This window comes from Actinia tenebrosa, unplaced genomic scaffold, assembly GCF_029948245.1.
Source record: "Actinia tenebrosa isolate PJP-AT-01 unplaced genomic scaffold, QUT_ActTen_1.0 PGA_scaffold13__45_contigs__length_12533684, whole genome shotgun sequence".
Taxonomy (NCBI): Eukaryota; Metazoa; Cnidaria; class Anthozoa; order Actiniaria; family Actiniidae; genus Actinia; species Actinia tenebrosa.
This window is the reverse complement of record NW_028292573.1, coordinates 3051985-3079334: the sequence shown is the minus strand read 5'-3', so window position 1 is coordinate 3079334 and position 27350 is coordinate 3051985. Positions and strand designations below refer to the sequence as shown.

At 36.2% G+C, this 27350-nt stretch overlaps 4 protein-coding genes across 6 annotated transcripts; 2 read left to right on the top strand and 2 right to left on the bottom strand.

Moving 5' to 3' along the window:
* Nucleotides 1–3030: 3030 nt before the first annotated feature.
* Nucleotides 3031–7247, bottom strand: LOC116300725 (uncharacterized). 2 transcript variants are annotated; one of them, XM_031709642.2, is made up of 7 exons: nucleotides 7147–7247; nucleotides 6980–7021; nucleotides 5763–5816; nucleotides 5017–5133; nucleotides 4468–4502; nucleotides 4166–4254; nucleotides 3031–3475 (listed from the first exon to the last, which is right to left on the bottom strand). In XM_031709642.2, the coding sequence occupies exons 1-7, from the start codon at nucleotides 7151–7153 to the stop codon at nucleotides 3373–3375; spliced, it is 447 nt and encodes a 148-aa protein (XP_031565502.1). In that variant the 5' UTR covers nucleotides 7154–7247; the 3' UTR covers nucleotides 3031–3372. The 2 variants fall into 2 exon arrangements, with proteins under 2 accessions (XP_031565502.1, XP_031565503.1); XM_031709643.2 differs by having other exon boundaries at nucleotides 6980–7018; nucleotides 7147–7237.
* A 120-nt stretch (nucleotides 7248–7367) lies between these two features.
* LOC148911611 (mitochondrial substrate carrier family protein B-like) lies at nucleotides 7368–14307 on the top strand. 2 transcript variants are annotated; one of them, XM_089028925.1, is made up of 10 exons: nucleotides 7368–7775; nucleotides 7921–8007; nucleotides 9275–9349; nucleotides 9980–10092; nucleotides 10380–10424; nucleotides 10788–10878; nucleotides 11260–11311; nucleotides 11741–11866; nucleotides 12404–12561; nucleotides 13069–14307. In XM_089028925.1, the coding sequence occupies exons 1-10, from the start codon at nucleotides 7590–7592 to the stop codon at nucleotides 13150–13152; spliced, it is 1017 nt and encodes a 338-aa protein (XP_088885051.1). In that variant the 5' UTR covers nucleotides 7368–7589; the 3' UTR covers nucleotides 13153–14307. The 2 variants fall into 2 exon arrangements, with proteins under 2 accessions (XP_088885051.1, XP_088885052.1); XM_089028926.1 differs by lacking the exon at nucleotides 13069–14307 and having other exon boundaries at nucleotides 11741–11787; nucleotides 12404–12543.
* Nucleotides 14308–14832: 525 nt separating this feature from the next.
* LOC116300715 (uncharacterized) lies at nucleotides 14833–20932 on the top strand. The gene is made up of 11 exons (XM_031709632.2): nucleotides 14833–15157; nucleotides 15381–15473; nucleotides 16027–16101; nucleotides 16278–16390; nucleotides 16613–16657; nucleotides 16974–17064; nucleotides 17413–17464; nucleotides 17725–17853; nucleotides 18352–18509; nucleotides 18824–18911; nucleotides 19695–20932. The coding sequence occupies exons 1-10, from the start codon at nucleotides 15008–15010 to the stop codon at nucleotides 18905–18907; spliced, it is 990 nt and encodes a 329-aa protein (XP_031565492.2). The 5' UTR covers nucleotides 14833–15007; the 3' UTR covers nucleotides 18908–18911; nucleotides 19695–20932.
* On the bottom strand, nucleotides 20928–26916 carry LOC116300708 (uncharacterized). The gene is made up of 10 exons (XM_031709624.2): nucleotides 26734–26916; nucleotides 25959–26162; nucleotides 25675–25721; nucleotides 25029–25162; nucleotides 24502–24596; nucleotides 23807–23883; nucleotides 23642–23719; nucleotides 22773–23031; nucleotides 22077–22285; nucleotides 20928–21889 (listed from the first exon to the last, which is right to left on the bottom strand). The coding sequence occupies exons 1-10, from the start codon at nucleotides 26807–26809 to the stop codon at nucleotides 21722–21724; spliced, it is 1347 nt and encodes a 448-aa protein (XP_031565484.2). The 5' UTR covers nucleotides 26810–26916; the 3' UTR covers nucleotides 20928–21721.
* Between the last annotated feature and the right edge of the window lie 434 nt (nucleotides 26917–27350).

Sequence of the window (27350 nt, the reverse complement as noted above, 5' to 3'; positions counted from 1 at the left end):
ATTATTTAATATATAGTACCTAGAAGTGCTAAACGTATCGTATTGCTTAATTACAGAATTCTTTTTTCGAATTAATAGTCTGAAATATTTAAATAATTCTTATAGTTTCTTCATTGAAATTGACTAATTCTCTATTTGATCTGCCAGTTCTTTTTGAATGTAAATCCGCTGAGTAGTTACCAGGAGCCATAGAGCGTGAAGTTGCTCTTAGCAACAACATTAAATGTGAGCAGCCAATCAGAAATTACTCAACTTGACTTCCGGTGTCCAGACTAAAACGGAAGTTAGCTCTCATTTCCGGTAAATACGTCATCAGTCGAACAAATCAAAGACAGCCAATCACATATTAGATAGGTCCTATTTCCGGTAGATACGTCACTGTAAGTAACCAGGACGAACCAATCAGAAGCTATGTAAAAACCAGCCAATCAGATATTATGAAGAATTTTTTTCCGGTAGACACGACACTGTCAGTCCAGAAAGAACCAATCAGAGGCAATGTAAAAAACAGCCAGTCAAAAATTAAATTTTACGTCACTGTCAATCGAAATTGTTTGTAAGACAAAATGTCAATCAATAGCAAGTAGCCAATCAAAACTTGTTTTAAAAGTGATCTGGGCCTAGCAACTGTGCTTCTTCTTAGCAACGTATGCCTGGCTAATCTTCTCGCTAATCTTTTGCGAAGGAACAAATATGGCGGAAAAAGACGACTTCGATAAAAAATTGAAAAAGCTAACTTAAACTAGTATATTTGCTTTTGTTCTTAAAAAAAAAGATGTCAGAAAAAACAAAAGTATTTAACGAAAAGTTGGAAATAGTTAACGACAACCTTAATGGCTTTAAAATGGTTTGAATAGTTTTCAAAACTCTCGAAGGTAAGTTACATGCGAAATACAAATACATTTTGAAATGAAATAAATGAAATGAACATGAAATAAAATAATAATCTTCAGAGTATAATATTTACCACCCAAAATAATATGCTACAATTAACATTCAGTATATATTTTAGTTGGGTTTAATAAGAAATTAAACTTAATCGTATAACTAAGGAATTGTTGTTCGTTCTTCACTTTGCTTACATAGTTGTTCTTTTTTTCAAAATATTTTTAAATTCTATTTTTAACCAAAAGATTTGTATATTATGTATAAACTTCAAATTCTTATAATACATTTTAATACTTAATACTTTAGTAAATTTCCATTAATCATTAAAGTCCTCATACCTTTCCAGGTTCATCGCACTTCTTATGGTTTAATAGCTCTGGGCTATGGATATTTCTGTATGATGTCTTGCGACCAATTCCACCCGATGGCCTTCCCTGCTCTTCCTCAGGTAAGTCATCTGCTTTCTTAGCCTGGAACTTTCTCGCTGGCCTTAACCTTCCTTGCTGTACAAAAGCCAGAGCACCCGAAGAAGCCTTGGCTGGTACTTTCTTCTCTTTGATGTCTGGAATTACCGAGCGTGACAAAGGGTTAACGCATCGGGCTCGGTTCACACTGGGCGTCTTCTTAAGCTTCAAGCTTTTTAACCTTGCTGGCATCTTTTTGACCGGTTCTGCTCCAGTGTCTTCACTTTTGAAGTTACTTTTTTCAGTTGCGGGGACAACTTTTTCTTCAACTCCTTTGGTGGAGTTCTTTTCCGGATCAGATTCACTTCCGGAAGTTCCGGCCTTGGAAGAATGGACCGCTTTCTTCGCCGGTGATTTGACAGGTACGGGTAGATGACTTTTGCCTCCTGTCTTTGATCTTGATTCCGATTTTGATGAAGTATCGGAATCGTCGCTAGCCGAGCCACTTGAGTGCCCGGTGCGAACGGGAATTTTGGACGGCCTGCTGTAAGGCGCGCCCAGTGGATTCGAGTCCACTTTTTTGGCATTCAACGCAGATGCCATGTTTGTAAGGCGCTAGGGCCTTCGATGATCTTTAACAAGATCTAGTGATCTACTTTTTTGTACTAGATTTCGCTTCCCACTATACTTTTTTCACTTTTTTTTCGCTGCTACTAAAACTACCGACTGTCTCCTTCCCAACTCATTATCCAACAGATTGGATTTCTCATTATCCATTGTTTACGTAAAGCACATACGTCACTGAAACGTCACTAATTTCGTTCTAATTGCGCCTTATATGGCCATGTACTTACCAGGCTCTCTCGTACAAATCGGGCATTCTACTTATAACGCTAACAACGCCTTTACCTAGATTTATTTTTCAATTCTTAATTTGTATAATTTTTTTCTCTTTCATTCATTCATTCACTAATTAATTTATTCATTTACTTTCATCCATTGATTATTTTCCCACTTTCTCTTAATATTTCCCCCTTCTTTTGTCATTATTCTGTCTCTCATTGTTTTGTATTTTAGTATTTTTTTCTTTCTCTTTCTTTTACTTCTTTATCACGATTATATTTTCCTTCAAGCCTTTTTCTACCTTGTATTTGTTTCTTGCTTTTTCTCCTTTAATTGTTCTTGTGAAAGAGCGATGGTACTTAATCCGTGAAATAAAAACAAAATAGCTATTAACTAATAGTCGCAATTTAGTGCCTATTCGGACTAGTTCCTTTACATTCAATTGCATATCGCGACCATTATTGGTTATAATTTCAAAGTTATCAAAGCGTTTGTTTAAATTTCTGATTTTCAACAATAATTTGGATGCAGCTTTTTCCATCAATTTTAAAATCAAAATATAAACACCCCAAATGGTTTTGTTTTTCCGCCGCATACGAATACAGACAGAATCATCACGGAATTCAGCTTCCTGGTACCTGCAGTATAGGTAGAGCTACTTTAGCAAATTTCGGAACAAAGTATGTGCTTTTCGATTCTAATTCGGATCAATGTCCTACGTTTTTCAAGATGCCCGAATCAGAAATGAAAGAATGGTAGCAAAACGTGTTCAATTTGTTTTAAAATATTATTCATCTGTTTTTATTGCGTTAGTTATCTGTGCCTTATTTTGTACTGTACCAATTCAAATATAACCCGTACATAATAGAAGGGATGTTAAAGAGGGATTTCCCAATTTCTAGTTTAATCTTTTATTTACATGATAAAAATATCCCTTTACAAATGAAGTCAGTGTCATTTTACAAATTTAGACAAAAGGCAAATGATAAATATGAAGTAAACTATGTATGCATGTTTAGCACTAAGTGGATTGGGCATTTATTGATTATGGATGTTGGAGATGGTTTGGGACCTGACTCGTCCCCAGTCGTCTCTCACTTTTTCATCGAAGCGTGCGCTCTTAAAATAAGAGACAACTAGAGGGAAGAGTCAGGTTTGGGACCACTAAAATAACAGTGTTGACTTGTGAAAAACGTCACAAAAGAAAGAAGAATAGAAATATTTAAGAAGGATTATTTCATAAATCTAATTTAAACTTGAGTCCAGGAGCAGCTTTGTGTGTGAAGTTGCCATGCCATACTTGCTTGTTGATGTCTGTAAATGTACCATGACCTTCCAACCTTATAAAGAAAAAAAAAATTCATTAGTAATGCTTACAGAGGAGGCAGGATGGGGTAGATGCGAACAGTGGAAGGAGAGGGCCATATTAAATAACAAAACTTGTTTCTATTGTTGCAGAGTCTTAATTATTGTGTCCCTCTTCCACTCCAGTTTTCCCCTACTGCAGATTCCTATGCATCCCCCCCCCCCCCCCCCCCCCCCTCAAAAATTGTGTAATTCTTACATTGCTTGCTTATTTCTAACTTATTTCCAAAAAGTTTCTAGTGTCTTCCTCCTAGTCTGGCACATTTCCTGCACCCTACAGCCCATCAATTTTGCAATTTAATGTCAATACAATATGAAGGCTCTGTTATGGGGTAAATTTCAACAGCTAGGCCCTGTTGAGGGTAAAATTCTATCAGCCACACAACTGTGTTCCAAAAATTGGGACATAAGTATTTATGAAATTCAGACACAGAACACTAGTATCCCACTTTATGGGGTCTCAGTTTCCCTCCATGGAATTTAGGATGGTTATTTTTCAACCAATGCAAAGGGTGCAAAAAAAATAAAAAAATAAATAAATAAAATTAAACAAATCTGGTATTCCTATAAACATATGCTCATGATCAACATTCATAACACATCTAGTGCAAATACTATGCATTAATAATTTCAATATGTAATCCTTTTATGGCCCCTTTTCTTACTTGTTTTCAGAAAAGTTCCCTTGATAAATAGAGCCATCAGGCCAGGTGTACTTGCCATACCCATGGAACCTGTTCTCAACGAATTCTCCCTGGAAAGTAGTGTCAAAAGGATCAAATATAACGAGATGATTGTTGATACTGACTCACCTAATTAGAGCCTGAAGCTTGGGATATGTATAGTAGCAGAACCACTATAAAGTGGCCAACCTTCTTGAATTGAAAAGCAGCCACTAAATAAAAGCTTCCTAGTCCAAAAAACTGCAAAGGAGCCAATTAATTAAGGTCATAATTTTTATCTTTACCTCATATACGGCTCCTGAAGGATGTATGAGTTTTCCTGAAAACAACAACATAATGATTAACTAAATTTTTACTCACCTAGTTGTGATTATTTCAATGGAAAGTACTATTCATCATTTTTGGAATTTTTATGATATATTCTTGAAAAACTCTCTCATTTTAATTCTCAAATGTAATCAATTCATTTCTATTTTTCATTGGATTACTTAAATTTGAAATAAACCCATGTTTTGATCTAGTTAAAATTCTTGTACTAGTGGCTTACTTTCTGGTGGTACTCAGTAGATTTGTTAAGAGGTACCAAATTGCAGATCTGGAACCCTACCATGAGAGGTAAGATGAGCATACCAGCCCTCTTCCAACCACAGATCTCCCACCCCACCCCTGCCCCCTCAGACCCCTGAGTGAAAACATTTTAAAAGGTTTGGGGTTAAAGGGTAAAGAAGGCGAAAGCTGATACATCTGTAGGATCTCTTCACCTAAATCTTCTGAAATATTATGGAAAAAATGCTCCCCAACAAAAAGGAAAATTAATTAATATGATGATCTACCTTGTCCATTCATTTTATCATCACTCCAGTATCCTTGATAACACAGTCCTCCTGCAGTTAAATTCTCACCATAGCCACTTCTCTGCAACCCTCCATTAGCTTGTATATATTCACCATCTAACAAAATTCAGACAAGTTTTAAAAGTTTGTTCCTGAAAAGATTTCATCTACTGGTTCCCTGGATTCCAGAGGCCTTCTCACTACAAGGTTTCTTGGTTTCATGGATAGAAGAAGAATTGAATCAAGAGAGATTGCCTCTCACACCCAAGGTAAGCTACTGGCTACGCCAACAACTGTTCAAAAGATACAGCCTTTTTAAATTACCTTTGCAGGCTTACAATAGTCAGAGTAAGACTCTGAATGAAGATTTACATTAATTCTTATTAAGTTCATGGCTTGATGGGGTTTTCTCTGGGTTCCTTATCAAATAATTGTTTACACCTGTGAATTTGTGATTTGAAGTCGAAACTTTAAGGTAGTGAACTGAGAAAACCCCATTTTAAGCCAATCTAAGCAAATCTTGTGGTCTTCCAAAGTCTTACACTGACCATTATTTTGCACTCTTCCATATGGGGCAATGTCCTTGTCATACGCTAATATGGTAATAAATGGTATTCAAGGAGGTCTCGATACAATTTCCCAACACTAATTTTTAGCACAATCCTAATACAAGTCATGCATTTCATAGAATATATATAAAACATTAGCACTAATGCATCGTCTAAATCTCGCTTAAATCTACTCACCATATTTATCACCATTAGGGAACATGTAGACTCCCTTCAGAACATGAGCAGAACCTTGGTGATGTGATTGAGATAAAGACATAAAGTTTAGTAAGCTAGTAGGTTAATATGTTCAGTACCTCTTTTTGTTCAAGTTAACTGGCTTTTGGTTTTTGTCATTCTCAATTAATATAAAAGGAACCCTTGCCTAGACTTGGCAGTTTTCTGTTTGTGCATTGCCATTCTGGATAGTCTTGAGATGCATGTTACGTCATAGCTGCCTGATGTTGGTTGACAATAACAGAGCTTTGTTCACAGAGGAGTAACCAGAGGGTGGTTAAGGAGCTGCCAAACTATCTCCCTTTTGCTTGAATTTCTCAATATTATCCTTAGAAAGGCAGTCCCTTTTCTATGCATTCCTGGTAAACCTTTGTAAAAGTCACCCCCCCCCCCCCCCCACTCTAAATTTCTTTCATCTGCCACTGCCACATCAGCTTCTCTCATTAGATCAACCAACAAGATGGCTGTTTCATTGTTATCTATATCTCAAGGGATTTTCAGTGGCTGTACACCAAGAATTCTGCCACCAGGTTAGCTCAGTTGGTAAGAGTGTCGGTCTGTTGTGCAGGAGCTCATGGTTCGAGCCTGGGCTGGACCAGTACTCAGGGTCTTAAAATAACTGAGGAGAAGGTGCTGCCTTTGTAATTACATCTGCAAATGGTTAGACCTGCAAGTCTTCTTGGACAAGGTCTTAAAACCGTAGGCCCTGTCTCCCAACCCTTCCTAACCTATATCAAATGGGGGACATAAAAGAACCTGTTGAATTATTCGTGTAAGAGTAGGGGATTGTCTCCCACTTCAACAGCCTATCCCAATTTGGAGGCATAACAATAATGTACTAATAAATCATTATTCACTCATGATTGTAAGCTGCATGCCTGCTATAATAGTGTGTTAATATGCAGCCTGTAAAGTCCTCCACATTGAGGCCATGTGAAATGTGCTATATAAGAACCTCCAATTGTCATTATAATTATCATAAATTCTGTAATAAACTTATGAAGCTAAAGCTAGCTTTAAACCACACTTCAATGTCATAACTTTAAACAGCTGACAAAAATGAAGCAAAAGTCAGGTGTTAAACAAGATTGTAAGCTGAGTGAGGCAATGATAGGAAATCAATAACAGACTTCCTAGCATTTCATCACACAGCTTAACATCCTGAGTATATAATTTACCATGTTCGCTCTTGGATTTGTCCTGCTTCTTGCTGCTTGCTGCTGGAAGTCGTGCATAAAATTAATCGAATACATTCGCCATAATTCGAATTCATGGCTAAAAACATTTTCAGAGACTTCAAATTAACACAAAAAATCATTACGTATTACACTAGACGTAATAATACCTGGCATATTAAGTTATCTGTTATTTTTCGATGCTTTTTCTTGTATTTCAGTTCAAGTCGTCCGCCATGTTTTTCCCCGCACGAGCTTTCTTGGTTTCCCCTGGCAACACATGAAATGCACCCCGGGAAAAGGTTGTAAATATAATAAGAGCTATGATTGGTTCAAATCTTCTATTTCTATTGTGAAATCCTATTGGTCATTTTTCAGAAAATGTTCTCCTTTCCAAGAAGGTCTAGAAGATGTCGAATCACTTGAAAAAAGCCGATAAAAGAGTTGAGAACTCTTCTCCCTGGTTTACATAAACCACAAGGAAAGTAAAAATACTTGGAGAGCTAACATATTTTCGTGCTATTTCTGAGATCGCAAGTTACATTCTGAAGTATTTTCGTCAGAATACACGTTGACTTTAATACATCACTTCAGCTCATATTTCTAGCATGCGATGTCTACCGAAAAGGTTACTAAAAAACCCGGCATAAAATCTAAAGTACCAGAAGTACAAGTAATAGTACCCAAGGAACAGGTACATTCTTATAAGCAGTTTAAGCACCTCGTGGCTGGTGGAGTTGCAGGAGCTGTTTCTAGGACTTGTGTGTCTCCTTTTGAAAGGTTGAAGATTCTACTTCAGGTACAAAGGCTTAAATTGTCAGTCTTGTAATAATGATATATGTTTGTTTATAAAAAGCATTGTAATCCTGACCTTTATCAAGGTATTGATTACTCGTACATCAAAGCCTTTGGTCTGAATTCTAACATGTAAAAACCTATTGCAGATCCAAGTTACCGATGTAAAGTTTAGAGGAATTATTCCAAGTCTAATCAAGATCGGCAAAGAGGAAGGTATCCTGGGATATTTTAAGGTAATTAATTGTTGATGACATATTAAGCTTATGTTACACAAACTATAATGAGTTGTTTTTGTATTTGATGATAAAAAATTCTAAACATGACAATCACGTGAGCACTTAACTAACAGTTTTTGAAAAATATTTGCATAAACGTAAAACATATATTATGATCCTATGCATCAATTCACACACACACACACACACACACACACACACACACACACACACACACACACACACACACACACACACACACACATGTCATACCCTAATAACATATCACCAAAACCTCATTAACACCTTTTTTACAACAGTTATTTTGTTGTCATGCTTGATGATCCAGTAAGGATTACCCAAATGTTTACCTTTGTCTTTGTAAATTGTCTGTAGACTATAGCTAGATAAACATTTATAATGATTGTTGTAGAATGTTTAAATATGATAATGAGGAGTGATATTGTGAGAACATTGGATGTGAACATTTTATTTTACTTTCTCATTTTTGTGGCCTTGTGCTTCTAACCCTGTGGGATGTTGAGAGAAGGTAGGGGATTCAAGTCCAAGTCATAATTATACCAAAAATAACTGCTTTAAAATTTTGGATATTTTAAAGTCTTGAGTCACCCCAAATCTTCAGTAGTTTAGGATGCTGTGTTTTATGACTGGAGACTCATCTGCACAGGCTTAGCCTCAGTTAAGAGCAAACCATTTGCAAAAGTCAATGGTATGCAAAGAATGTGAAAAAAACTTGTTAAACAATACCAATAATCTCATGGACTTTGAATGGTATTCTGTGAATAGCTGACAGCAGTTATGCATTGAACAGGGTTCGTACAGGTCATGGAAATCCTGAAAAGTCATGGAATTTCATATTTTTGTTTTCCAGCCCTGGAAATCATGGAATTATGTTCAGGGTCATGGAAAGTCATTGAAAACATTATTGTGAACAGTAAAAATGTTATGATTTATTCAGAGATGTTGCAAATTATTGTTTATAGTTATTATTTAGTTTTTGATAAATATTGGTCATGGAAAATAATATTAAAGTCATGGAAAAGATTATGGAAAGTCATGGAATTTAGAGACTTCAAAAGAGTACGAACCCTGTTGAATTCAAAACCGGTGTATTAAATTGAATGACAACATTTTTATTCAAATCACTAATTTTCTCAGCCATGCATCCCTACCCCCACCCCTGATAGTTCAAGAATAGTCTTCAAGAAAATTTGTAAACAGAGCAAAATTTTAAGTGATAATTGATGCTATTTTGTTCTCGTAGGGGAATGGAACCAACGTTATCAGAATCATTCCTTATTGTGCAGTTCAGTTTGCTGCTTATGAAGAATACAAGAAGGTAAATTAAGAAGGAAAGAAAAAAAAAAAAAGAAAAGAAAACATATTGGAAGAGGGTTTTTCTCTAAGTGAGATAATTACAACATAGTACAATGAAAGTTTCTCGCAAAGCAGTCATATGTTTGCATGTAGCTGTGTTACTTTCAGATGGTTAATATAAGAGAAACATCAGAATAGTGTTTTTTGAGAGAATCGCAACAAAGTACTGTAAACGCACAGCCCTCATTGGCAGTCATGCATGTTTTCTTCAAAAATAGACCCCTTTCGTGTGACGTCAAATTTGTAAGACAAGACATGCAAAACAATATATTCTGAGAAATTCTGAGAAAAAATCTCCAGAGAATTGGAAACCTATGGCAATGTACTCCAAATTGAGATGCATTCCCATGTGCTGCAAGGGGTCTATAAATTTTCCCCATGTATACCCTATAACTTGTACAGTGACTGGTTCTTGGAATAAATATGCTAAAACAGCTAGTTGCATATGATAAATATCTATGGATGCTCTAGTTTAGATATATATTTCTATTATGCAAACTTGCCTTGGTTAGTATGTCATTTTGTTAAATATTCATTAGTTTTAAGAAGGTTAAAGAATTTTAAAATGTGATTTATTCCCGATTTTTGACAGCTTCTGAAAATTCCAGAAGACCATTCAAAGCAGACACCAGGAAAGCGTCTTGTAGCTGGTGCAATGGCTGGGGTAACCTCTATAACAGCTACATATCCTTTAGACTTAGTAAGGTACAAGACTCCTTTAATTGATCCAATATTCTTTAGAAACGATTGGTTGTTGTCAAATATTACACTTGAGAGGTGGGGGAGGGGAGGGAGGGGGTATTGGGCTATAGAGGCCAGGAAAGAGAAACCAGAATACAGTTAAGGAAATTAAATCTGGAAACAAAGGCATGAAGTGAATTATGAGAATAGCTTTCATGTATGTTGTATGTTCTTTGGGATCTTCCAGGGTTATTTAATAAAATTATAAATAATTCCTATCTCAAACATACATTACAAATTATCATTTGTAGGACACGATTATCTGTACAATTAGATGGAACAGAAAGAAAATATAGGTATGCAATTAAATTATTATAATTTTGAGTTTTTAATCTCAACTCACTTCAAATAATTCTACATCTTACATCTTACATCTATTTCACCCCGGCCTGCTCTCAGTCTGACCTCTAGCTCAGCTGGTAGAGCATTGGTAGTACAATTCCGAAGGTCATGGGTTTGATTCCCAGTGAGGTCGGAAATTAATTCTTCCAAATTTATTTCCAAGGGTCCTTCGCTCGGAATAACCTCGTTCCCAAGCACTGTAACTTATCTATATTTCTATATCTTGTATTCAAATAATTCTAGCAAATTCCCATTAATTTGTAAATGGTATACCCATCCTTGGTATTTATGTTCAAGTCTATTCACTTGTTTGACAGAGGTATCATCCATGCATTTCAAACAATATTAAAAGAGGAAGGAGGCTTCTTCAGTGGATGCTTATACAAAGGCTTGGTGCCTACTGCATTGGTATGCTTAACTATGAACTTTTAAAGCGAAGATATCTACAATATATATGCAGTCCCAGAAATTATCTGTGTTTTTGGAGTTGTGCCCAACTGAATTCATTCTTATTCAAGGGCTGTGGAATCATCAAACGTAGAGGGATTGACTTGGATCTGAAAATATAGCAGACTAAAATGCATAAAACTATAAGTGGGAGGGCTAATTTAGGAAAATATAAGGGCTATTGCCCCCTCAGCTTCTCCCTCTTGACAATCACTGTTCTTCGCTCCATGGGTGAAGAAACCTGGATATTTTCTTGAACTACACTATCTTATTTATTTAGATGAACTTTAAACTACAATGAAACATTTCACTTGTTGATTCGTGAAAGTATTTTCTTTTTAGGGCATTGCTCCTTATGTTGGTTTGAATTTTGCTGTATATGAAACTCTTAAAGGTAATTAATAGTTATTTTGAAACTGGTAAGAAAAGCATCTTTTGGTGGATGGTTGGCTAGATGGATGGAAGAAAGGTAGATGCATTGGTGGGTGATAAAATAAATGAATGGATGGATAGGTGAAGGGATAATTGAATGGATGGATGGATGGATAAATAGAGGAGGGTAGGGAGTTAAGATGGATGAATTCAGGCTTGCATGCATGGATAGATAGATAGATGGATGAAGGATGGATGGATAGATGGATTAATGGCATTTTAGCAGTTGTAGCAATTCATTGAATGGCTCTTAATCTACTCTAAATAAATTTGTATAAGGAATACATTGGCAAAAATATACAAAGGGAAAAAAATTTAAATCACTGAGTTGCAATTTGATAAATATTCTAACAAATATCTGAATTGCAATATTATATAATGATTTTTGTAGGGGTCATCTTCTCCCATCTTGCATCAGCCCAAGGGACAAGATTGAAGGTTATAAAGAGAGATCATAAGCTACCCATTCAATTTAGGTTATTATGTGGATCTGTTGCTGGGGCTATTTCACAGTCATGTAAGATAAGTTTTGATTTTTGATAAAATTAATCAAATGTATTGTAACTATGTGAAACAAACATTTATTTATATCGGTGGCATGCATTGTTGCAGCACTGTCTCTCATGGCTGTGTTGTTCACTCCTGGGGTCACAGGTTTGAGTCCCAGTTAAGCCTCATATGTGAGTTGAGTATGTTTGATGTGTTGTCTTCTCCCTTTGCCACAAAGGCTTTTCTCCAGGTTCTCTCCTCCTGTAAAAAAACAAGTTGTGGAGTGAACCTAATAGAAGAACTCCTTTTATGGTCTTTGATGGTCGTAAAATATAAGTTTATTTAATAATACTTGAATACTCCCATTTTGATTTCACCTTTGCATAGTAGGGAATGTACCTGTACTACGGACCAACACGAGTTGATGAAAAAGCCACAAGTTTTGGTTGAATAGCTGAATATTATAACACATAACCAAGATTTAGGATGAGCAAAGAGAACTCTAAACTGGAATATTATCCAAATTTTCAATAAATATACTAATCTTATCTTTGTTATATTCCAGTTACGTATCCACTAGATGTTGTACGTCGTCGCATGCAGATGAAGGGGCTCAAACAGCATGAGTTTGCTTACAGATCTACATTACATGCTTTTGTTAGTATTGTACAAAAAGAAGGAGTTAGGGGATTATATAAAGGAATATTACCAAATCTTATAAAGGTAAACGGAAATACTTGGTAATGATGTATGATTCAAAGTTAATTTAGCTAGAGGGTCTGGGAGTCAAGGGTGGCATAGTGGTAAGTGCACTAGTCTCTCACCTCTTGGGTACAGTCTCTGGTTTGATTACCAGACTCTCACTCTTGATAACACGTGAGTAGAGTTTCTTAGGTACTAGATTTCCCTTGATTCAATTCATGATCATTCCACGACTGTATCATGAGATACATTTTTTGAGCCTGACACTGATATATTTTTGCAAAATCCCCCTCACAGTTCCCTGCACTATCTTGAAAGGTAGAGACATGTGAATAATAATGTCCAAGGTGTTAAAAAAGGTCTCTATCATTGCAAGCTCACTGTTTGTCTTGCTTCGATGCAAAGGCACAGCTACCTTTCAAGATGGCGCAGGGAACAGCGAATGGGCCTATTGATCATTAGTGTATAAAAGTAGAACATCATACAAACATAGAGATTGATTTTTTTGTGTTTAATGTCTTGTTGCAGGTTGCCCCAGCAGTTGGTATTCAGTTTGTGGTGTATGAAACAGTCAAGTCATTTATGTATGGACAACCAGTGCATTTTCAATGAATAAGCGGACTTTTGATTGTCATCAGTTATTATATACTCTGAACAATAAGGAGCAATATACAAAGACTGAATTATACCATAATTTATATAAGATTATATTTTTAAGGTAATTATACTATAATAAGAGAATAGATATAAGTTCCAGAGAGAGTCTTATATGTGGAGAGCTTGTTGTTTTGGTTAGATATTTAGCCAGGGAAGATGGCGCAGAAGTCTGCATAATTATATCTTAGCATCGGCTCTTAGCATCCACCCTGCAGGCTCTTATTTTAACGAAATTGCTACAACAAGCACTCCTTCTGTAACCCTCTTCCCATTAACCCTGGTTCACACAAGCATTGGAATCAGAATCGGATGCAACATATATATATATATAGACTCAGTATTGCATTAATTTATCACCTAGGTGTGAAAAAGGACAAGCACTGTTGATGAGCAGTATACTACTGAGTCTGCGTATGTTGCTTTTGATTCCGATTCTTATGCTAGTGTGAACCAGGCTTTAGAGCATGGATTGTGTGTGATATAGCTTGCATAGTGGCTAAAAGGGGTTTTGAAGGGGGAGGGGGAGGGGAAGGGGAAGGGAAAGATAGTGAATCCTCCCCTCCCCTTTCCAAATCACTTTGAGCTGTTATGCAAGCTATGTGTGATAAAAAGAATAATCATGAAAGGATTGCTGTATTTACTCCAACTGACAGGCAAAAAATGGGGAGTGGAGCTTAAGTTTGAAGAGTATTTGAAAGTAAAACGAAAACTGAAAGCTGAGAAATAGTATATATTTTGCAATGTCTTCAGTTTGACTTTCATTCTGTTCAAATTTGGCATAATTGAATGCTGATTAAACATGTAAATACATATTAGTATAGACAGTATGTAGCTAGAATAAAAAAAGGTTTTCCATTTAAAGTAACGACAAAAGACTTTAAAAACTAATGTGAAATGAAATTTAGTCATTATTGGAAGGGGTGGCTAACCCTCAATCATACCGGGCCCACTTCTTCCCTGGCTTGGCTTCTTGATATTGAAGATGGCTGCGTTGTCTATGGAATATTGTTTTTCTTTAATATTCATAAATCAACAGACAAACTGCTGGTCAGTCACTTCGAGTATTTAATAATCTTGCATTTTGTATAATTAAAAAAGTTTATGTCTTGATTTTCTTTACATTTTTTTTTATTTTGGTCGTTTTGTTTCATCTATCCATTCAAATTCATATACGACTGTCATGGACTTATTATCCCCACCCTATAAAAAATCCTGTACTCTTATGAACTAAGGAAATTTTGCAACTATTTCCCAATATTTCTCCTTTTCAGTTCACTACATCCAACTTCCTCAAACTGAGTGCTAAGCTATCGGTACCTCAAATTATGGGAAGTGACGTCATTTTGAAATGCATGTGAAAATGACGTCATAAACTATAGACTGGAATCTTTAGCTAACGTTGAACCTTTTACTAAATCTAAAGCATTCGGAATAAGCTGACAGAACGCCAGTGATTGTAGTAAAATCGAATGACGTTTGGTTGGCGTGATCAAGCGTAGGATTACATGCTGATCAATATACCCGTGATATTTTGCACGAAATGGGGATGTATTACGTCACGTCCGGTAAGCTACCGGTAGTGGATTGTAGTATTTTCAACCAATGGGAGGGCAGCTTTATCAGTAGTCTCAGAAGTCAAGAACCTAGGCATTTTATATTTTAGTGAAACTAAAGTTTTTCAGTTTTAAAGCTAATTTTTGTGTTTCTCAGTGCATTGCATAGGATTAGCACGTTAATGCATAATAAGGGTTTCTATATTTAAACGAATGCTGGAATGTTATAACGTCATTATTGGAGATTTCTGCCAAAAATGACGACCGTAAAAGAAGATGCAGTTTCAATATGGTGGGAAAAATACATCCCCAAGGGGCAGTTGATTCATTTAGTTGCTGGAGGAGTCGCCGGTGGAGTTTCCAGGACTTGTGTATCTCCATTAGAAAGAGTAAAGATGCTATTACAGGTAGGCAAGATCCGTTTGATTGACTTAGCAAGGAACTCGAACAATTTGGTTGCGTGACTTCTGCAGTAAAACGACTTCATACACTGAAAGGGCTTCCCAAAATAAAATATTTGCAATTCTTTACTGGAATTACGAATTTTATTGATTGTCCCTGGTCTACGATTTATTCTGATTTCTGCATCCATCTTGAAATAATTTATTTGTTTTGCCTTTGTTTGATCAGATCCAAACTACAGGCCCTAACGTCAAATACTCTGGAGTAGCAGGAACGTTGGCAAAAATCTACACGAAGGAAGGTCTCATTGGATATTTCAAGGTTATTTTTTTTATTCTTAGAACCAAAATGAAGCCTTGTTATAGGCTTGTCGTGTTGTGCAAGTTTGCATACGTGATGTTTTACGTCGGACCAACAGCTGTTGGACGACATTCTTGCTGCCTTTATGTACTGTAGGAAACCTTTTCGCGTCTCGCCATTTACTGCTTGTATTTCATTATATTTGCTACAGTTCCATGAATTCTTAATGAAATCATTGATTGACAGAGCTTTTTTTTATCACACAATTAGTTTTATTTACGTGGCTCCTTTTTACAATTTAACTTTTTAACTTTCAATTGACAGAGTTAATGCAATTTGCCTGCCATGTCAAATGAAGTCATACTTTGCTTGCCATTGCGTAGACTTTAAAAAAATCGGGGAAAAATATAATTGAATCATTTGTTAAGTCAGCTGGCAACCTGTGAATGAAAAATTGACAAATCACTTTATATACCTCATAAGGGTGTACCACAAATCCTCTATTTGATTGGCTGATCTACTAGTATACTATAGCAGCATAGTAATCTTGATTGTCTTTGGTATTTTCTTCCAGGGTAATGGTACAAATATTGTACGCATTGTTCCTTATACTGCTGTGCAGTTTGCAGCATATGAAGAGTTTAAAAAGGTAAAGAAAAGAAAATTCACATCATATGTATGTCCATCTATACTATTCGCTCCCATCCATTTTACCACACATCATATTATCCATCTATAGATCCCATTCAACTTATTCATTAACAAAGTCATCATTAATTTGTATGAATTCATTCAATGTAATCGATTGATTGATTTCATTTTCAGCTGTTCAAAATCCCTACTGATATAAGAGAACAGCATCCAGTCAAACGGCTGGCTGCAGGAGCATCAGCCGGTATAGTGTCGGCAACAGTCACATACCCATTAGACTTGATAAGGTAGTGCTTTTTTTTTATATAAATAATGGGGGCAATTTGACATTTTCTTGTCAATTCACATATGTATACACGTTATGTTTAGTTTCCTGCCATATCAACAGGTTTAATAAAACTTTTTTGGGGTTGTCCCCTCACCTACTTGCTATACCCCTGCCATTATTGATAAAAGTACTATAAAATGTTTTGAAAACTTTTTTTGATGAATTTCTTTATCCATTTCAGGACAAGACTTGCTTGTCAAGGTGAAGGTGCAGAAAGAAAATATAGGTAATTCAGGGGCAGATCCAGGATTTTGTTCAGGGAGGGGTGCTGTGCACAAAGTTAACACAGGGAGGGGTGCACCCCTTAGAATCAAAGGGAAAAAACAGTATTGGTTATCTTCAAAGTAGGGGCACAAAGTGGAACCAGGGAGGGGTGCGCACCCCCTGCACCCCACCCCTGGATCTGCCCCTGTAATTGAATCAGTTATTAACTCAGCAAGTTATTTCTTGAACTAAAACATCCTAATATTAAAAAGGTTTGAATGGAATGTTTTGATTTCGTTGCTCTGACATGACACATAATTTTTTTTTCTATCCTTCAGAAACATCAGACATGCATTTGTTACAATCATAAGAGAAGAAGGTGGTTTGTTCAGCAATTGTCTCTTTAAAGGACTTGGACCAACACTGATTGTAAGTAACAATAGACCCATTAAGTTTGGGCGTAATGTTTCCAATTTCAGAGCATGGGTCATTTTCTAGAGTACCATTTCTTTGTTTAACGGTTGCTGCACACAAGAAAACAAATAATAATTATGAATAGAATCTTATTCTCCTAGGAATGCCAGGAAATGTGATCTGTAGTGGGAAAATTTTAGGCCCAAGCTGAAAATTAATGGTTTATTACATAAAATGATAAATGCTCCTTTATTTGTTTGCATACTGTTAACAATATAATCTCTATATGTACTCTATGTATTTGAAACAGTAAAGCTTAGTAACTTATAAACCACTAAACAAACAGTCATGTTTGGATTTTAGGGAATCGCTCCATATATTGGTCTGAATTTTATGGTTTATGAAACTCTCAAAGGTAATAATGACATTGCATGAATGACTAAATGGTTGTAAAAATTGAGACATATATTTACATTTTTGTGTTGCAGCATTAATTGTACTCCATCTAACATTATACAATTTTCCCTCACAAATGTTGCACTCAACATTCTGGCAGTCAAACATACAACTTACTTTCTTATGTCAGCACTGTAAATGGTAGCTAAAATTGGCATAAGCATGTTGCACATAACAGTAATCATACCAAAGGAATAATATTGCTTTTCTAACCAACAGGTTTTTGTCTAAAGTATTATCTTGCTGAAGCAGCTGGCCATAAACTAAGAGTTATTCACCATGATCAAGACCTTCCTGTTGTTGCTAAACTGGGATGTGGTGCAGTGGCAGGAGCAGTGGCACAATCTGGTAGGCAGTAGATAGAAGTCTCTGTTATGGGGTGGTAAGCAAATTGATTTCCCTGCTGGGGTAGGGATTGTCAACCAGGATGTGGGGGCTGCTAGCTGTTGTACAACTGGTAGGCACTGTTGTGGGCAGTAAACAGAAGAATTAATTTCCTTGCTGGGGTAGGGACAGTCAACCAGGAAGTGGTGCAGTAGCTAGTAGGCAGTGTTGTAGACAGTAAATAGGAATCTCTAGGGGTATGGGGTGAGAAACAAATTGATTTCCCTGTGTTTGAGTAGGGATGGTCAACCAGAATCGATATGCTCCATAGCCAGAACAGTTGTACAGTATGGTGGTAGGCAATAGATATGAATCCCTTGGGGGATGGGGTTAGGTAGCAAATTGATTTCCACTCTGGGGTGTAAGAGATGACATATTACTAGTAACCAGAGCCTATACATTCTGGTAGACAATATCAAATTAAAATATTATAAATTTAAGTTAAGTTAACATTGCTTTCAGGAACATACCCCTTGGATGTAGTACGGAGAAGAATGCAAATGGAGGGAGCAGTCGAGGGACTATTTAAATATAACTCCACTTGGGATGCATTTAAGGTCATTATTACAACTGAAGGAATAAAAGGTCTGTTTAAAGGAATGTGGCCTAATCTGCTCAAGGTGAGAATTTTGATTTTGGACACGAGGGTTCCTGCGATGTTTATAAACATATGGGAACTCTGTGTCGACGTCTGGGAGCTGCAAGCTGAAATTTGTTTTTTTGCTGCTGCCAGTCAAAAATATGAAAGCTACTGACTGATTAAGTTTGATTGACTGCAGCAAAAAAACAAATTTCAGCGTGCAGCTCACAGACACAAAGTTTGCAATTTTATGAAAATTGCAGTAATGCATTTTCATGAATTAGCTTCGATTTCCTCCCCCCCACCCCCCACTCCCTCCTGACATAAATAGTAACTATTATTCTTTTTTTCTAGGTTGCTCCTACTATTGGCATCCAGTTTGCAATTTATGAAATAAGCAAGACCTTTTTGATGGATCAGTTTGAGGTTTCTGAATAATAACGTGAGTTTAAGATTAGAATTAAAATACTCCTGCAGTTGATTTAATTTTTTCACTAGTGGTTTCACTCAAAGCTACCCTTTTATATGAGTGCATCAAGCATTGTCAGTACTTAGTAAGTTTTCATGTCTAGGGTTTTGATTCCTGACCTGCCAATCAAATAGTTAGTAACTCAGGGCTGACCTAATTCATGGTCCTGAATTTTTTTTAAGCTTTCAGATCTTCCCAGAAAAAAAAACCTCTCTTTTGGTGAGATCTCTGAGAATAAAAAAATTGGAGTCTGCAAAGCAGGTTAACCAAGAAAACCCTCAAAGGCTATTGTTCCACTAACAACTATGGCACCGTTACTGTATCTGTTTTAAAGAGTACCACAAGGATTAAAAAGCAATGTGTAGTTCCAAAAATTATCCATACCCCCCTCATGGGAGGAATTTTTTTAAGACACCCCCCCACCCCCCAGAAATTCCAATTTTCTTCCATACAAACTTTGTAATTTTAGTTCTTTCTCTGACCCCCCTACTCTTCGGAAATTCCAAATTCCTCTGTGGGGTGGGTATAGATGATTTCTGGATCTACACAATTTTATTCTATTTTTACAGGACAGTAAATGATAACTGAAACAATTCCTAACCAATTAACAATTAACCAATTTTCTGAAATCAGAGTTTCAAATTCTGAGATATTCTAGCTAATTTGTTGAGCTGGTGGGACATACCAATGATAACTATTAAAGAGGAGTCAGAATTATCTATTGTCTTATTTTGTTTGCATTTCACTACTTTCTAGATGGACAGACGGACAAGATGGAAAGATAAAGATAATGGTCAAGATAAGCAATGCTGGAATATCAATTAAAAAGACAGTCTCAACCAGGAAATCAATGAAAAGTAAACAGTGTAAAGTATTTCATGGTTGAGATAACGAAAAGATTTTGAAGGAATTAATTAAGAATATTATTTAACCCATGAAACAGAATATCTGAAAGTATGATAAGCATGCACAAACATGAATCTTAACACTGTTTTCATTCATTTGCTACTTACTGAAGACAATAGTAGCAACATGGAAATCGGGGATTAGACAGTCATCAATCAAATAAATTGTTCCCAATGTACGTACCTTCTCTCGGTTCCCATGTACCTTTACAACATGCTCTAACGATTTATTTGATTGACGTCTAGACTATATTAGGATGATTTCCCTGTCTCGACTTTGTCTCAACTAGCTTGTATTACATGTAGCTTGTACCAATGAAAACAGAGTAAGATGAATGTCATGCCAATATAATAATTGTTTTATGGGTCACATAGAAAGACAAAATTATCAGGGTGTTCATATTAGTGTATTCTCTTTTGTATTATAATATTATTATAAATAATAATTTAAAAATTAGTATAATTTATGTAAAGATAATCTGCATGTGATGGTTTCTATCTCCAAGAAGTTAAAAACATTGTCAAGCTAAAAGAAACAACAAGATGCTTGTTGAAAAAAAGACTGATATTCCAGTCAACATTGTGAAGATAAAAGAGGAGGAAAGAGAAGAATGAGAATAGTTCTTTTAAAAAAGTTTAGGAGCTACTGAAATACTAATTGAAGGAGTTTTGGCCATTGTCACCAAATGTATGGTATATTTTAGAATTAACTTTATCTACACATTCAAGAAAAATGCCTGAGAATTCATTTGGTGGTGATATATATTTTAGATAAATAAATTTAAAAATAATTTTAAGAATAATTTTTATGTTTGTCTCTTGCTCTTGCTTGTTTCTCGTTTCCAGAAATAAGTGAAAGAATTTTACCCCTTGAGTTCCTGAAGATGTTCAGTATATAATGTAATATGACACTAGGCAGAGTTAGGGATTATTGATGAAAGCCATTGAAGAATGGCTCTAAATATGCTGCTAGTCAATATAATGATATGGCTATCTGTGATAGATGTAATAACATGATTTTTAAGGCTGGCTGATATATCAGTAGATATTGTCATAAATTAATAATAATAAACATTCTATGGTGTTATAGTAAGCTGTACTTTAATATATTGTTCAAAACTTCATGAATAATTAATGAGCATTTAGACCTATCAGGTCTTTTAAATCCATCACGTGCATGGATCTTTATATTATACCTGATAATAGTTCAACATGGATATCTTTATTAAAGATTTTGAAATCTTTATAAAGGACCAAAAGAGTACAAGAGCATGTCATGAATAAGGACCCTAAAAGCTCATTAATTATTCATGATTAATTATTCATGAAGTATAGTTTAATAAACGGCTACGCTTCATGCTTTTAAACCTGATAAAACACTGTTTGGGATTTGTACATTATACTCATTGGCAAGCATTGGCAAGCATTTTTCATTATAATACTAGACAACTAGGTCCCATATTAAGGAAAATCCTTTTACATATATTGCTGAATTTGGTTCAAGTTTATAGGGAGGTCTGAGTTAGTCTCCTATGGAGATGTCCTCATGCAGTTAAGTCATCACACAACACGGCTCCCATCTCCTATATATAATATACAGATGTCCTTAGGGCCATCATACAATGCTTTTCTCAGATGCATAGTGTCTGCATAGGTGGCTAGGTCTAGACATGGTATCTTCAATAAAAATTTTTTTTCTTCAAATTTTCAAACTATGATGGGAATTAAAGCCAACAACACCCTTCCCTCCCTCCTCCCCCCTCCCCTTAAGTTAACCACTGTAACCAAAGTAACTCAAATTGGCCTTTAGTTTACCACTGTTTCTTGGTAAGGGCAAACATTGACTTTAAAGTAGCTGGACTTGCCCTTTAAGATATTCTAAGTGCATAACTCTGGTGGTGGGGGACATTCTGGTATCTGTCCTAGTAGAAACTTATCTGCCTTAAATGCAGCAATGTCTTGTTCGGAGGATGTCAGTGGACAAGTAGAAGCTGCAACCCCTGATGTACTGCTTGTCTGACCACTTGATTGATTTCCAAATACATTCTGATGGACAAAAAGGATGATAAATTATTTTTATGCCTCACTTTGTCTGCATAAATTATCTTGAAAGGTAACCATATCAGTGTGCATCAAAGCAAGAATGGTGGTGACCTTGAACCACTCCTCCAACTTTAATAATGACATATCCTGTCATTGAGCAGCCATTATCTTAACTGTGTAATCTGCTTACCATGGCTGGCTGACTGTTTCCAGCATTAAACAAACCAGTTCCAGTATTGGGTTGTTTCCCAAATGGACTTTTGTTGCTACTGGGTGCTCCAAACAATGCATTACCAGAGTTCATTGTGCTGGTTGTACCAAATAACTTGGTGTTTTGAGATGCTGAGGATGCTCCAAAGAGACTTGAATGCTGTGATGGACTTGTGCTACCAAACATTCCTTTTCGAGAGAGAAAAAAAATTTTAATTCTTGGGGGTGTAGCACAATAAGGAACTCAGGAATAAGTATTTTTTCTGTCAATAATTATGCTTGGGAATGCCCATGGTGATCATGGGGATTGATTAAAACTACCAATAACTGGTCATTTCACACTGCCAGCAACAATCAGCAGAGTTACCTTGGAATAAAGTTCAAGCCAAAACTCAATAATAACCCAATAATGATGTGTCATATATACAGCAACAGTAATGGTGCTGAGATTGGATGAGCAGCCTTGGGGTTCAAGCGCTGCAGATAAAATCTTAGTCTGCTCAGAGCTGGATCAACTTGACATTTTCATGTCAATTTTGGTCCCTGCTATGTTTTTGCAATGTTATTAATGGCTGTTATTCTTAGCCCATCATGCCATTTATAAGGCCCTACAAAATCAACTTCAAGGTTATCAACCATTTCTTTAAAACTAACAGTATTACTATAATACTAGTACCTGCGTTAGCTTGATTTGATGTCATTGGTGATGATCCTGGCAATGATCCGAAAGCAGTTCCCATGGGTTGTTGTGTAGGAGAAGCAGATCCAAACAGACCCCTACTCTGATTAGCAGCTGATCCAAACACCCCCTGTGATTGGCTCATTGCCGCTGATCCACTAGACATGTTTGATGACTGGCCAGCTGACTGAAGACTCATACTGGATGCACCTTGAGATTCAGATTGTTTTGATACAGAAGCCCTGATCTCCGTTTGCTAAGTAAAAGAATTAGTTTATAATTGCAATTAGAAGTAGTGGTCAGTATATACCCAAGGGTCAATTCATTTAATTCACTCATTACCAACAGATGAGCTTGGGGTTGGGGACAATCAGGGACTAGCCTCACCAGCCCTAGTCCCTCATGGAAGTAATCATGGCAACTATACCCGATTCTACCCCCTGGCACCTGAAATTCACACTGAAATTCAGTAGAAAATACTTCCTATACTGTACATGTACATGCCAAGAGCAGGGAGGTGGGTGGGTAAATAATGGTTAGCAACAATCAGCAATAATGTGAGAGCTAGTGTGTGTTTGATCTGCTAAATCAGCAAAGAAGGGCAGTTAGTCAAGCGGAAAGCACATTTTAAGCCCATGAGACTCCTCAGATACCCCCAAACAGCTACTATATGGGAGACCACTGCTAAGGACTGTCTTGGTTTTAACCTTCCCTACATTAGATTTAGCCTCATATTAATAATTTCATTTATCTGACTTATGGCAATGAACTCAAACACACTAAACTCTTGTGTAGAAAGGCTGCACATGAAAAATGCCCACAAATTTATTTAACATAGCATCAAATATAAGTTAGATTGACCATACCAGTTGATGCATTTCCATATTCTTCAGTTCCAATCTCCTTTGTCTACTCCTTTCCAACAAGTTTTTCAGTCCTTGTTCCTAAACATATTTCAAGTTACTTTCAATTACAATACAAAATACAATCCATACAGCAAAAGCAACACAGTTTTAAAGGAAATTACTTACATATACTGACACCTTGTTGCCTATTTTAGCATCATAAGCTTCCTTCCTAATTTCCTCAGGCGAAAAGTCCACTAGACCTTGATATTATATTCATTTAGCGAAAAGAAAATTATAGCAATAATTTAATAAACTGTTGAGGGGAGGCGGGGAAAGTCAGCAGAATAATACAGTCTTGAGTTTTCTGCTGCCCAGGGTGACGTTTGACTTTTTGAGGGGTGTTCCAGTGAAGTGTTTTTAATCTTGAAGTTGTGCATTCTTTAATTTACTGTTGCTATTTGTGATCAAATTAACGAGGCCAAGACTGTGCAAATGAGTCGGTAGTCTTCAAAAGCAGAAGATGCATACTGATACAAAACTTGTAAACAGCTGTATTTCAAAGTGTTTGTGTTGTTGAAGTTGTGCATACTTTACTTTACAGTTGGTATTCATTGACAAATATTTAGACTCTGAAATGAGGCTAAGACTGAGTAAATGAACCTGTCACCAAGGAACACAGACTAGGTTAAATTGACTCTTTCTTGGTGTTACAGGGCACCTGAGCCATGAAGACAATAAAACAATAGCCGATAACAATGAGTTTGGAGCTAAGCAATACCCTGCAATACAATACCCTAACCCAGAATACAATACATCTTGCAATATCAAGAAAGACCTGTTAAATTTTGAATTCAGCAAAGGTCTATTGGTTGACTCACCTAATAAACAGGGTTCATCCTTGAGGTATGTATAACACGATAATGGCCACTGCTTACTTGTCTCCCAAGCTTCCATGTCACGCTTTACAAATTGTCTATAATAGATTAATTAGAAAGCATAACATACAAGGAATGGAAGTGTCAATAAATTTGTGAAAATTGTAATCATTCATAGACTGAGCTCATCAACCAAGTACAGCTGTAGAAGGTCCAAAGTCCATAAAATCTTGGAAATATACTTGCCTCACACATCTGGGATCTCAGGTTTGATTCCTAAACTTGGCAACACAAGTAAGAGACAGAAAATGTTATGCATAGCTTTTTGTGTATATCTGTATATTGTAAAGTGGCACGTCTTTGTTTTAATAAAGTATTTATCATAATATATATATATATATATATATATATATAAACACAAGTAAGTAGAGTTTGTTGGGTCTCCTCCTTGATCAAAGGTTTTTTCTCTCCAGGTTTTCCAGTTTTTTTTCTTGCTATATATATATATAATATAAATAATGTAAACTTACTGGACTTGATTCATTTGTGTTGGATTTTGCAGAATGGCTTCTGTACTTGAATGTTGTTGCTTGTTACCATCAAAACTACTCTGCTGTACACCTGTTCCCATGTTTACCTCATTACCAAGAACACCAAATCGATTCTACAACAAATACATACAACAGTAATTGTATATAAATTTGGTTAGTGTAAGTCATCTGCCATTGCCATGACCACTCCACCAGAGAATGATACACCTGTCACTCAAACATTGCTAGGGTAGCATGGGTGGCATTCGCGGCTAACACGTCATCTTTCACTGTTGTGAGTCCAACGGGTCGGGTCGTTAGCTCGAGACCTGCGGTCGCCACATGTGGATTGAGTTTGTTTGATGTGTTGTTCTCTCCTATGCTACAAGGGTTTTCTCCGGGTTCTCCGGTTTCCTTCCTCCATAAAAATCAACATGTGACTTGAGTGTTGTATGTTGTAAATATAGAATGTAGTGGTAGTGCGTGTGGAGGGAACCTCACGGAAGAGCCCCGTACGGGGAGTCGTGGTTGTAAAATATTATTTTATTATTATTATTGCTTCGGCAGGTCTGTCCATGCTTTTTTACATATGCCTACTTCACACACTTCTCATCATCATTCTGATTATTATATAATAATATTTTACCTGATTTCTGTTGAAAGGTGTATTTTTATTTCCAAATATTCCTTGTCCTAAAGTAAATGTGAAATTAAATCTCATGGCATTGTATAGTCTATGCATTTAAAAAACAAATCAACCCAAGCTAATTCAAACTGGATAGAGCTGTGCTCCAGGGTAATACGTGGACTATAGTGGCTGCCAGAGATGCCTTCACACGGTTTCAGTTTGACTCTGTTAACCCTATGACAAGTGATAACAAGTTGTTTTTTTTAAAGAGAAATTGCTAGATTTGATGTGAGGTGGCTAACCTGCAGCTGGTTTGGTATGAGCAAATTTGCAAGTGTTGCCATATCGACAAGTGCCTCTTAAGAAGTACTGACAGATGTTTTTATTTGTTGCACCAAAGTTACCACCACCACCACCACTGCCGCCTCCAAATCCACTTCCTCCTCCAAAACCACCAGTCCTCCCTCCTCCTCCTCCTCCTCCAAAGACACTTATTTGTGATGGTCCTTTAAAAATAAAAATCAGATGAGATTCTTACTTGTGAAACATGCAATCAGAGTTTAATATTCTTGTTTTCTTGTTCTTTTATTGATATTCCACCGTCACCACTTCATGGCTTTCTATCCTGCTCCCCTCCCCACTCCCAACAAACGACCAATTTTGAAAGATGAGGAGTGCACACAGTACTTAGCTTGGCACGAATACTTAGAGCTCCTTAGCTTTATTAGGGGTAATGCTTTCCCATTTCAGACTGCATGTCATTCTCTTTAGAATAGTTATAGGATTTTTTAGTTTCAGTTGTATACATATTTTTGGGTATTCTCATATGCAACCGTTAAACAAAGAAATAATACTCTGGGGATTGACACGTTGTCTAAATTGGACAACAAGTCTAACACGCCCAGTTTATATTTTTCATGGGTTTTTATGTCTGTACTATAAAATTTCATCAATTAAATGCCTAACATAAAGCAAGTGGAATAGATAAACTTTCTCATAACTCGTGAACCATTTTGAATTAACGAAATATAATCACTTTTCGACTGTAAAAACACAATTGGTTCTTTTTTGACTTACTTCCTCCTGGATGCTCATTCCGGCATCTGTCTCCAAATTTACAATCTCCTTTTAAGAAAAACTGGCACACCACCATTGTTGCTCACTTAAGGTCGCTTACATGTATAGAATGGAAGTTTTTTCTAGTGAGAAACCTGTTTAGTTTTATAAAATTTTATGAAGTATCTTCAAAATTTCAAGTAATCCGCCATTTTGGATATCTGGCTAGTTCCCAGTTTTATTTCCTTTTTTAAGACACAGGCAACCCAATTTGATGTCTCCAATAGTGCATAGCAATGAACAGTGGTATTTTGTAGTTTGAGATTCTCCAAACCACATCTTTTTAAATCACTCCTAAATTTTTAGCAAAACAATGTACTCATGCATTTATTACATCAAGGCTTGGAAATAGATTCCCTGTGAGACTAGTACTCGGGATCGGGTAAACGCACAAAGCCGCACGAAAACCGCAAAATGCGTGACCCAGAATTCCACAGAAAAATAAAAGAAGGATCTTGGTTGACCAAGGACTGACCTTCGATAAGGATGGAGAATTAACAAAATGATAAAATAAAAAAGACTGAGATTGTGTGGGTTAGGAACTTTCACTAACTTTTATTCGCTAAATCATTGGGAGA

Excerpts from the sequence above, each read along its gene's own strand:
- LOC116300725 (XM_031709642.2), bottom strand. Across the intron at positions 4,503-5,016 it reads TGATAAAATGAATGGACAAG|GAAAACTCATACATCCTTCA; the intron begins GTAGATCATCAT and ends TGTTGTTTTCAG. Across the intron at positions 4,255-4,467 it reads CTTCAGGAGCCGTATATGAG|GGAGAATTCGTTGAGAACAG; the intron begins GTAAAGATAAAA and ends ACTACTTTCCAG.
- LOC148911611 (XM_089028925.1), top strand. The coding sequence starts at position 7,590 with ATGTCTACCGAAAAGGTTACTAAAAAACCCGGCATAAAATCTAAAGTA. Across the intron at positions 10,879-11,259 it reads GCTTGGTGCCTACTGCATTG|GGCATTGCTCCTTATGTTGG; the intron begins GTATGCTTAACT and ends TTTTCTTTTTAG. Across the intron at positions 11,312-11,740 it reads TGTATATGAAACTCTTAAAG|GGGTCATCTTCTCCCATCTT; the intron begins GTAATTAATAGT and ends TGATTTTTGTAG.
- LOC116300715 (XM_031709632.2), top strand. The coding sequence starts at position 15,008 with ATGACGACCGTAAAAGAAGATGCAGTTTCAATATGGTGGGAAAAATAC. Across the intron at positions 16,391-16,612 it reads TACCCATTAGACTTGATAAG|GACAAGACTTGCTTGTCAAG; the intron begins GTAGTGCTTTTT and ends TATCCATTTCAG. Across the intron at positions 17,465-17,724 it reads GGTTTATGAAACTCTCAAAG|GTTTTTGTCTAAAGTATTAT; the intron begins GTAATAATGACA and ends TCTAACCAACAG.
- LOC116300708 (XM_031709624.2), bottom strand. The coding sequence starts at position 26,809 with ATGGTGGTGTGCCAGTTTTTCTTAAAAGGAGATTGTAAATTTGGAGAC. Across the intron at positions 26,163-26,733 it reads GAATGAGCATCCAGGAGGAA|GACCATCACAAATAAGTGTC; the intron begins GTAAGTCAAAAA and ends TTATTTTTAAAG. Across the intron at positions 23,884-24,501 it reads GGATGAACCCTGTTTATTAG|GTCTAGTGGACTTTTCGCCT; the intron begins GTGAGTCAACCA and ends TATAATATCAAG.